The sequence below is a fragment of the Loxodonta africana genome, chromosome 26 (genome assembly GCF_030014295.1).
Source record: "Loxodonta africana isolate mLoxAfr1 chromosome 26, mLoxAfr1.hap2, whole genome shotgun sequence".
NCBI lineage: Eukaryota > Metazoa > Chordata > Mammalia > Proboscidea > Elephantidae > Loxodonta > Loxodonta africana.
Window position 1 is genome coordinate 42,148,211 of NC_087367.1, and position 12,194 is coordinate 42,160,404.

A 12,194-nucleotide genomic window follows, 5' to 3' on the forward strand; every position below is an offset into this window, starting at 1 on the left:
TGTCTAGATCGGTGATAGGAGTCAGGTACCATCTCGTTCTTCTGGGCTCAGACTGGTAGAGGCTATGGTTTACGTGGTCCATTAGTCCTTTGGATTAATATTTACCTTGTGTCTTTGGTTTTCCTCATGCTCCTTTGTTCTGAATGTGCTGGGACCAACAGCCCTATCTTAGATGCCACTTGCAAACCTTTAGGACCCCAGACACTACTCACCAAAGCAGGGTGCAGAACATTTTCTTTATGAACTATGTTATGCTAACTGACCTAGATGTCCCCCTGAGACTATGGTCCACAGCCCTCAGCCCCAGAAATTCAGTCCCTCAGGTGTCTGGATATGTTTAGGGAGTTTACATGGCTTTTCCTTGGTTAAGGTGTGCTGACTTTCCCTACACTGTGTTTTGTCTTTCCCTTTACCAAAGTCAACAGTTGTCTACTATCAATGAACATGAGATTATACTGACATAGGGTGAGTCCTAATCCAATATGAATGATGTCCTTACAGAAGAGTCACAGAGAGACACACAGAGGCAGGAGTATCTTGTGACAATGGAAGCAGAGATTGGAGTTATGCTGCCATAAACCAAGGACACATAATACAGAATCTAGGAAAAGGCAAGAAAAAGATCTTTTCCTAGAGCGTTCAGAGACAGCACAGACCTGCTGAAACCTTGATTTTGGATTTCTAGCCTCTTATGAGATAATAACTTTGTTGTTGTAGGGCACCTACTTTGTAATACTTTGTTACAGCAGCCTTAGGAAACTAATACATACAGCGTTACATACATACATATGTAGATTTAATGGGCAAAGTTCAGGGAATTCAGCTTCATAAAGAAATAAGAGATGTGGTCATCTTAATTTTTAAAACTCAACTTGCTGTTGAACACTTAGGTTGCTTTCAATCTGTCACTCTTGTCAACAATGCTGTGGTGAACATCTCTTTACATGAACCCTTGGGCACTTTCTTCATCATTTCTTTAAGATCACTTCCTAAGAACAGAGTAGTTGGATCGAAGAGTATGCCCTTTTGGAAACTTTTTAATTCCTATTTTCAAACTGCCCTTGAAAAAACAGTTATCCCACTTACACTCCCTCCAGCAGTCTCTAAGAGCACTGTTCTCAGGTTGAATAATTACTCCCCCTCCCCAACCTTTCTGTATTGGTGTTTATTGCTCATTTTTATTGGGGAAAAAAAAAACTTAAGAGGAAAAGTCTAATTAAAAAAAAAAAAAAAAGGTGTCAGATTAAGACGAATTACCCATTTATACATTCAAGTAGGCTTCATTTAATAAAAATCATTTTAAAATGCCCTTCTGGAGAAAGGCGGAGTCAGTATTTAGGAAGCATTGAGTTTCTGTTCACGGTAATGAAAAATTTGGCAATAATTACGGGTGATGGTTGCACAAGTGATTAGTGTAATTGATATAACTAAATTGTACACCTGAAAAATGTTGAATTGGCAAATGCTGTGTTATATATATTACAACAGTTTTTTTATTACAGTCAAAATGTAGTAATATGGCAAGAAACAGCAGACAAGATAAAGGTGGAGCCTAAAAAACAACTTCCCAATAAAACGAATTATAGCAACATCTTTCATGTGAAACTTTTTTAATAGGATTCGATAATCCTGTCTGGGCAGAGGACAAGATCCTTTGATTACTTGAAAATCATTTGCAATTCAGATCAACAAGTAAAATCACCCACCAATCAAGTACATAACCCCCTTCTACCAATGAACCCCCACTAGCCACAGATCTCAAGCCAAGACCATCTCTCCACTAAGACCTTATCATCAGTGCCCACAAAGACAATGAGAATGCAAATAACAAAGTAGATCTGGGTCAGGAGTTATTTTTATTACAGGTGAGGAACTGCACAATTCTCAAAGGGCACTAGAAACAGGCCTTTCATTCTTACCTTTACCATGAACGTGAAGTCTGTTAGGGCCGGGGAGTAGACGGCCCCACCAGCACACGGGCCCATGATCAGAGAAATCTGTGGGATGACTCCGGACGCCGTGACGTTCCTCTGCCGAGAGAGAAAGGCAAAGGCATCTAGTTACACAGGTGTTAGGGCATTACCTGCAGAAAAATAAAGGTAATAATAAAAGAACATTTGGCTTTTTTCCACAGAAATTCCAGCCAGCAGGCAAGAGACCTATCAGCAAAGTTTCTACCAGAATTATATTTGCAGTTTCTTCCCACAACTGGTGTGACGGTCAGGACGTTACCTTCTGGGACAAATACTGTCTCTCCCTTTCTGGCAGCAGCGCCCTAAAATCTCCACCAGGACAAAAGCTTCAGGCAGAGTCTCCTCTACCTTCACCTTAGCAACAAACACACCTCAAGTCCAGCCAACCTGATTGTATAACCCTACCTAGAAGAAGAATGAAAATTTCACTCAGAACGAACTTTATCCTGGAGCCCTGATCTTTCTTTTGAGCCCCTTTACACCATCCATAAAGGGGACCCAGCATTTACACAGCAAGGCTAAGAGAGACAGGAGCTGTTTTACTCTGAGTCCTCAAACTCCATTCACCCTCAGGCAGGGCTTACGCAGGAGCAGGAGGAAGGAGGAGCCAGAAAGTCCCCATAGGAACAAGCCTCAGGACCCCTCCCGGGAAAGACAGGGTTTGGGGGCTCTAAGACCCAGGCAAGCTGAAAAAGGCCCAATCACTCCTTGCCCTTCTGCTGACCCTTTCTCTTTCCCTGAGTCCCATCAGCTTAGAAAAAGTAGGTCTACTTTTAGGTCTGCCTTGATTCTAAGCCCAGTCTCCACAAATCAAGGAACATCCCTCAGGACAGCACAGAAAGTCATCTACTCTGCACAAATAGCAAGGCGGGTGGGTGAGTGGATAGAATTCCTGCTATGGCAGAGTAAAGGCCTTGAAAAATTCTATCCCCAAAAAACAATGATAAAACTGGACAAAACTGTCAAGAACAAACATTTCAGGGCTCTGGAAATGGACTAAAGGCAAACAAATTGAGAAATGTTTATTCATGAAAAACTGCTAAACTTGAGATAACAACAGTGGGACTCCGTGGTGTTCCTGACTAAGGCTGCTACATCACCAACGCCACCTCAGGATGTCTTCAAGGCAAAAGAAAATGATACCAGACAGTAACTTAAATCCATAGGAAGCAATCAGGAGCACTGAAAATGGTAAATATGTCATTAAATATAATATACTACATAAATGTATTTGACTCTTAAATATTTTAAAAGACAAGATTTTACAAAGAAAAAAAAATTTTTTTATAGCAGTATTCTTACATTTATAACACATAAGATACATAACAATAATAACACAAAGAAGCCAGGATTAATGGAGTTAAATTGGATCAAAGTTGCTACCTTTTCCCAGAATTAAGGCAGTATTAATTTAAGTAGACTGTGATAAATAAAAGTACGTATCGTGATTGCTGGAGCAATTGCTAAGAAAATAACTAGAAAAAAAGTTTAAAAATAAAATTAAAATTGTCCACATTTATGTGAAAGATGTTTAACACAAAAGAAGGTACTATAGGAGAAATACAGGAATGAAAAACAAGACACATATAAAACAAACAGAAAATTACCACACATAAACCCAAGCATATCGAAAATACCTTATACAACATTAAACATAATTAAAGAACTAAGGAAAACATGGACACAGAGCTAAAAGAAATAACGAAAACAAAAATGAGAATCTAAAAAAAGAAATATATTACTAATGGACCACAACTGCCAAAGTCTCCACCAGACTGAGTCCAGCACAACTAGATGGTGTCCAGCTGCCACCAATGACTGCTCTGACAGGGATCACAACAGACGGTCCCAGACAGTGCTGGAGAAAAATGTAAAACAAAATTCTAACTCACAAAAAAAGACCAGACTTAACTGGAGTGACAGAGACTGGAGAAACCCTGAGAATATGGCCCCCGGACACCCTTTTAACTCAGTGCTAAAGTCACTCCTGAGGTTCACCCTTCATCCAAAGATTAGACACGCCCATAAAACAAAATAAAACTTAATGGGCATACCAGTCCCAAGGGCAAGGACTACCCAGAGGCAGGAGTGGACAAGAAAGCTGGGAATGGGGAATGCAAGGTCGAGAAGGGGAGAGTGTTGACATGTGGTGGGATTGGCAACCAATGTCACAAAACGATATGTGTATTGTTTAATGAAAAACTAACTTGCTCGGTAAACCTTCATCTAAAATAAAACAAAAAATTTTTAAAGAGATATTGCAATTGAAGGGGACAATAACTGAAGTAAGATACAATAGAAGAACTTACCAACAGACTTAAAAAGGCAGAAGAAACAAGTGAATAAGAGGTAAGATAGTTAAATTACAGACACTGAAGAGCAACAAAAATGGAGGCTCAAAAGAGAACCTACGGACTAAGAAGAAATTTTTGGCTACGACATATCTGATGAGGGTCTAATCTATAAAAACCTACACAATACAGCAATACTTCAACAAAAAAAAAACAGAAATAATCCAATTACAAAATGTGCAAAGGATATGAACAAGCACTTCACCAAGGAAGACATTCAGGCGGCTAATGGACACACTAGGAAATGCTCTCAATAATTAGTCATTAGAGAAATGCAAATCAAAACTACAATGAGATACCGTCTCATACCAACAAGGCTGGCACTAATTTAAAAAACACACAAAATAACAAATGTTAGCAGGCACTATGGGGAGACTGGAGCTCCTATGCACTGCTGATGGGAATGAAAAATGGTACAGCCACTTTGGAAAACAATATGGCACTTCCTTAAAAAGTTGGAAATAGAAATACCACGCGATCCAGCAATCCCACTCCTAGAAATATACCCAAGAGAAATGAGTCATTGCACAAACAGACATATGCACATCCATGTTCGCTGCAGCACTATTCACAGTAGCAAAAAGACAGAAATAACCTAAATGCCTATCAACAGACAAATGGATAAACAAATTATGGTACATACCACAGAATGGAATGCTACCCAACAACAAAGAACAATGATGTATCTGCAAAACATCTCACAACATGGATGAATCTGGAGGGCATTATCCTGAGTGAAATAAGTAGTCACAAAAGGACAAATGTTATTTGAGACTACTATTCTAAGACTCATGAAAAGGTTTAAATACATTCTTTGATGGTTATGAGGGTGGGGAGGGATGGGGAGAGGAAATCACTAACTAGATAGTAGACAAGGATTAACTTTGGTGAAGAGAAGGATAGTACAAAATAAAAGGGAAGTCAGCACAAGTGGACAAAGCAAACCCTAAGAAGTTTCCTGAACACATCCAAACACCTTCGTAGATAGAGTAGCCAGGGCGGGGCCCGGGGACCATAGTTTCAGGGGACATCTAGGTCAATTGGCATAATAAAGTTTATTAAGAAATGTGGCATCTGGGACCTTAAAAGATTGTAAGTGGCCATCTAGGATGAATCAATTGGTCCCATCTCACGTGGAGCAAAGGAGAATGAAGAAAACCAAAGACACAAGGAAAATATTAGCCCAAAGGACTAAGGGACCACGTGAACAGATGCTCCACCAGCCTGAGATAAGAAGAACTAGATGGTGCCCAGCTACCACCCTGACCACCCTGAGGAGGGACACAACAGAGAGTCCCAGGCAGAGCAGGAGAAAAATGCAGAACAGAACTCAAATTCACTTTAAAAAAAAAACAGACTTAATGGTCTGACAGAGACTGGAGGAACTCCCGAAACTACAGCCCCAGACATACTATTAATCCAGAACTGAAACCATTCCTGACACCCACTCTTCAAAGATTAGGCAGCACTATAAAACAAAAAATAGTACACATGAGCAATCTGCTTCTTAGTTCAATCAGATATACGAGACCAAAAGGGCAGCTCCTGTCTAAAAGCAGGATGAGGAGACAGGAAGGGACAGGAACTGGTCAAATGGACACAGGGAACCTGGGGTGAAAAGGGGAAGTATGCTGTCACATTGTGGGGATTTTAACTACTGGCACAAAACGTGTATAAATTTTTGTATGAGAAATTAACTCGAGCTGTAAGTGTTCACCTAAAGCACAATAAATAAATAAACAAATAAATAAATGGGAAAAATTGAGAAAATACTCAAAGATTTACAGCAACAAAGCAAATGCTGAATCCAGAAAAATGCTAATTAGTACAAGGCAAGGTCATGAAAGTTCCATAGACACATCCAACTTCCTGAGGGACTGAAGTGCTGGGCTGAGGGCTGTGGGGTCCATGGGCTCAATAGGCATAACATAGTTTATAAAGAAAATATTCTGCATTCTACTTTGGTGAGTAGCATGGTCTTGAAAGCCTGTGAGTGGCCATCTAAGATACTCCACTGGTCTCATCCCTTTGGGAGCAAGCGAGAGTGAAGAAAACTAAAGACACAAGGGAAAGGTTGGTCCAAAGGACTAATGCACCACAACTACCATGGCCTCCACCAGAGTGATTCCAACACAACCAGATGGTGCCAGCTACCAACACTGACTGCTTTGACAGGGAACACAACAGAGGGTCCCGGACAGAGCTGGAGAAAAATGTAGAGCAAAATTCCAACTCACAAAAAAAGACCAGACCTACTGGCCTGACAGAGACTGGAATAACCCCAAGAGTATGGCCCTCAGACATCATTTTAGCTTAGTAATAAAGTCACTCCTGAGGTTCACCCTTCATCCAAAATTAGACATGCCCATAAAACAAAATGAGACTAAAGCGGCACACCAGCCCTGAGGCAAGGACTGGAAGACAGAAGGGAAAAGGAAAGCTGGTAATAGGGAACCCAAGGCTGAGAACAGAGAGTGCTGACATGTCGTGGGGTTGTTAACCAACGTCATAAGACAATATGTGCACTGTTTAATGACAAGCTAGCTTCTTCTGTAAACCTTCATCTAAATTACAAGAAAAAGAAAAGAAAAAGACTAAAACTGATAGGAAAGTGGGAGAAAAATGTAAAACAAAATTCGAATTCACAACAAAAGTTCAGACTTACTGCTCTGACAGAGACTAGAGGAACCCCCAAGCGTATGGCTACTGGACACCATGCAAATTCAGAATTGAAGCCACTCCCAAAGTCCACCTTTTAGACAGGCCTATAAAACAAATAATACAAATATACAAGACCAAATGAGAGACATCTGCCCAAAATCAAAGATGAGAAGGCAGGAAGGAACAGGAAAGCTGGACAAATTAAAAAGGGGATCCCAGGGTAGAAATGTGCTAATACATTGCAGAGATTGCACACAATGTCACAAAAAATTTGTGTATAAATTTTTGAATGAGGAACTAATTTGCACTGAAAACTTTCACCTAAAGCAAAATAAAGTTAAAAGAAAAAGACTGGAGGTTTAAGAAGGCTGAGCACAGTTTAGTACAATTATGGAACAACAACAAGAGACCTAGTATACACATCATGGGAATTCTGGAAGGAGGTGAAAGGGAGAAAAACACAAAAAGGATATTTGAAGAAATAATGACAGAAACGTTGGCCAATTTAACAAAGGACGTGAATCTACAAATCCAAGAAGCTCAAACAACTCCAAGCAAGATAAACACAAAGAAAAATATCAATATATATATCATAGTTAGACTCTCAAAAATTAATGATAAAGAATCTTGAAAGCAGTGAGAGAGAAGCAGTCACAAACAAAGGATCCCCAATAAGATTAAGCACCAATTTCTCCTCAAAACATTGGAGGCCAGATTCGTCCGGATATGAGCCAAGATGGAAGAACAGACAGAGGCTTCCGGCAAGCCCTGTTTACAGCAAAGACCAGAAAAAACAAGTGAAACGACTATATTTATGGCAAGCTATGAGCCCTGCGCATGAAAGGCAAGCTTGGAAAACCAAGTGACAGGCAAGGGAAGTAAGAGACAGTTCAGAAGCAGAGAGGAGTAACTGGACCTGAATCACAGGGAGCCCTCAGGCACCATTCCCGAGCAGCAGTGGCAGGCTGGTAGTAGGGTTTGGCCAGTTTGCCCAGGGAGAAGCAGCCAGCCACACAGCCTACTCAAGCCTACGGAACCAGAGAAGAACGGCACTCTTGGCAAAAGCTAAGTACTTGTGTAAGCTATACCGCACTCCTCCTCGCCCCCAAGCCGGCTTCAACAGCTGAATTCCCAGAGCCTGAGATAGGCCCTGTTGAGCGCTTAGAGCCATTCTTCCAGCCTTGGAGAAGGAAAAAATCTGCAACTTAGGGAAAAGATAATTTACCAGATCCACTAAATGGGGGAGCTCAGGACAGAGGCAGCTCTTCTCCAGGCATAAACGGTCGGTGCACTTGGAGTGCCTTTACCCTCTGCATGGACCTGTGTGGGCCTATTTCAGGGGAAGAGGCCCGTGTTGGCAGATTCCAACCGTTTCGGCTGTGCAGTGGAGACCTACGTGTTTGATGTTTGACATTGCATTGCCTATTAAACAGGGTCCCCAACTACCCACATCAGGGGACTAAGGACTCGTGCCTCCATTCAGGTCACCCAGTCACCCGTGACAGGGGTCTGAGGATAACTAATACCTCCCAGTCCTTACAAACAAAAACATTTGGTGCCCATAGTCCATCGGCAGAACCCACGCACCTGTACGCTCTAGGCATCAGCGACACACTTTCCTCAGAGACATTTGGGGGATGATTCTCAGCCCCTTGCCTTCTTCACTGTGGAACCCCCGATGCAACCAGATACCGCTACCTACACCAATCACGCCTGCCCCTCTAAGACTGTCGGACAGAGCCTGTATCACACACTTGATGATCAGCTACCTGGACATCTCAGCTGAATTCATACAAGAAAAGTGAATGGACTCCTAGACTGATATACCTGATAACTGCTCTAGCCATCTGGGGACAAGACGTCAGAGCACCAAAAGCGAAAGTTATCAAGCTAGCTCACTCAAGCAACCCATTTGGGCATATTGAAACAAAACAAAGCAAGAAGCTACGACACAGTAAGCAAACATAAAATAAACTAATACAATAACAGAGAGAGGGCTCAGGGACAACAGTCAGTATTAAGTCACCTAAAGGAACAGACCATAATCACCTCAACAAGCTCTCAAAACAAAGAATCAAGAGACCTTGTAGATGAAAGTGCATTCCTAGAATTACCAGAGGCAGAATACAAAAGATTCATATATAGAACCCTTCAAGACATCAGGAATAAAATGAGGCAATACGCAGAACAAGCCAAGGAACACACATATAAAGCAACTGAAGAAATTAGAAAGATTCTTCAGGAACATAATGAAAAATTTATAAGCTAGAAAAATCCACAGAAAGATGGCAATCAGAATTGGACAACTCAGTAAAAAGCCAGAGGAGCAGAACTGAGCCAGTCGAAGGGAGAATTTCTGACCATGAAGATAAATCAACTGGCACTAACATATTGGAAGAAAAATCAGAAAAAAACATATAAAAGAAATGAAGGAAACTTGAGAATCATGTGGGACTCTATCGAGAGAAATTACCTACGAGTGACTGGAGTACCACAACAAGGAGGAATAACAGAAAATACAGAGAGAATTGTCGAAGATTTTTTGGCAGAAAACTTCCCTGACATGGTGAAAGGTGAGAAGATACCTATCCAAGATGCTCATCGAACTCCACATAAGGTAGGTGTTAAAAGAAAGTCACCAACACATACTTTAATCAAACTGGCCAAAACCAATGATAAAGAGAGAATTTTAAGAGCAGCTAGGGATAAATGAAAAGTAACCTGCAAAGGAGACCTAATAAGAATAAGCTCAGACTACTCGGCAGAAACCATGCAGGCAACAATGCAATGGATGACTTATTTAAAAAACTAAAGGAAAAAACCTGCCAGCCAGGAACCGTATGTCCAACAAAAGTGTCTCTCAAATGTGAAGGTGAAATAAGGACATTTCCAGATAAACCGAAGTTTAGGGAATTCGTAAAAACAAAACCAAAACTACAAAAAACACTAAAGGGAGTTTTTTGGTTAGAAAATCAATAATATCACGTATCAACCCAAGACTAGGACGCTGGGCAGAGCAATCAGAAGTCAACCCAGGCAGTGATATCAAGAAAACAAAGCAAGATTATAAAAAAAAAAAGACTCAAAACACGGTAACAACGATATTATGTAAAGAAAGACAACATTAAAACAAATAAACAGAGACTAAAAAATTTAGTCACAGATCTTCCATAAGGAGAAGATATAAAGTGATACAAAGAAATAAAAGTTAGGTTTAAATGTAGAAAAATACGGGTAAATAATAAGGTAACCACAAAGAAAACAAACTATCCTACACATCAAAATAAATGACAAGAAAAAAATAGAGGCTCAGCAGAAACAAAATCAAAAACAATGAATATGAAGAAAGGACAATATATAAGGATAATCTACTGTGCAAATAAAGTTAAGTGGGAAACAGAAACTGTCAACGACACATAAAAAAAGACATTAAAATGATAGCACTAAATTCAAACTTATCCATAATAACACTGAATGTAAATGGACTAAATGCACCAATAAAAAGACAGAGAGTGGCAGAACGGATTAAAAACCAAGATCCGTCTATACGCCGCCTACAAGAGACACACCTTAGACTTAGATACATAAACTAAAACTCAAAGGATGGAAAAAAATATATTAAGCAAACAACAATTTAAAAAGAGCAGGAATAGCAATACGATGACAAAATAGACTTTAAAGTTAAATCCATCAGAAAGGATAAGTAAGGACACTATATAATGATTAAAGAGATAATACACCAAGATGATATACCCATATTAAATATTTATGCACCAAAAGACAGGGCTACAAGATACATATCAGCATTGAAAAGTGAGATGCCTCCACAATAACAATAACAATAGGAGAGTTCAAAAAACCACTTTCCGTGAAGGACAGGACAACCAGAAAGAAGCTCAATAAAGGCAAGGAAGATCTAAATGCCACAATAAACCAACCTGACCTCACAGACATATACAGAACACTCCACCCAACAGCAATCAAGTATACTGTCTTTTCTAGTGCACATAGAACATTCTCTAGAATAGACCACACATTAGGTCATAAAGCAAGCCTTAGCAGAATTCAAAACACTGAAATATAACAAAGCATCTTCTCTGACAAGGCCAGAAAAGTAGAAATCAATAACAGAAAACCCAGGGAAAAGAAATCAAACGCTTGGAAAATTAACAATACCCTGCTCAAAATAGACTGGATTATAGAAGGCATTAACGATGGAATAAAGAAATTCATAGAATCCAATGAGAATGAAAACACTTCCTGGCAGAACCTTTCGGACACAGTGAAAGTAGTACTCAGAGGTCAATTTATGTAATTAAATGCACACATCCAAAAAGAAGAAAGGGCCCAAATCAAACAATTGCCCCTATAACTTGAACAAACATACAGAAGCAACAAAAGAAACCCTCAGGCAACAGAAGAAAAAAAATAATAAAAATTATAGCAGAACTAAACGAAATAAAAAAAAAAATTTTTTTTTTTTTTTTTTTTTTTGAAAAATGAAATAGGAAACAGAAAAACGATTTAAAGAATTAACAAGACCAAAAGCTGGTTCTTTGAAAAAAATCAACAAAACTGATAAACCATTAGCCAAACTGACAAAAGAAAAACAAGAGAGGAAGAAAATAACCCGAATCAAAATAAGACGGGCGATATTACAACAGACCAACTGAAATTAAAAGAATCATATCAGATTACTACGAAAAATTACACCCTAACAAATCGAAATCCTAGAAGAAATGCATGAATTCCTAGTAACACGCTACCTACCTAAACTAACACAAACAGAGGTAAAACAAATAATTGACCCATAGCAAAAAGAAAGATTGAAAAGGTAATTAAAAACTCCCAACAATAAAAACCCCTGGCCCGGACAGTTTAACTGCAAATTTCTACCAAACTTTCAGACAAGAGTTACCACCACTACTACTAAAGGTATTTCAGAGCATAGAAAAGGATGGAATACTCCCAAACTCATTCTATGAAGCCACAATATCCCTGACACCAAAACCTGGTAAAAAACACCACTAAAAAAGAAAATTACAGACGTATATCCCCCATGAACATAAATGGAAAAATCCTCAACAAAATTATAGCCAATAGAATTCAAAAACATATCAAACAAATAACTCACCATAACCAAGTGGGATTCATACCAGGTATGCAAGGATGGTTCAACATTAGAAAAACAATGCAATCCATCATATAA

The 12,194-nt window shown here is 39.5% G+C and overlaps 1 protein-coding gene across 5 annotated transcripts in view; it reads right to left on the reverse strand.

The window, feature by feature from the left end:
- The window catches only part of PCCB (propionyl-CoA carboxylase subunit beta), a 221,736-nt gene that overhangs the window by 73,311 nt on the left and 136,231 nt on the right, over nucleotides 1–12,194 (reverse strand). For all 5 annotated transcript variants that reach the window (XM_010599497.3, XM_010599496.3, XM_064277283.1 and 2 more), the window contains one exon: nucleotides 1,920–2,030. In XM_010599497.3, the coding sequence (XP_010597799.3) occupies nucleotides 1,920–2,030 (111 nt within the window). The remainder of the gene's footprint in view (nucleotides 1–1,919; nucleotides 2,031–12,194) is intronic.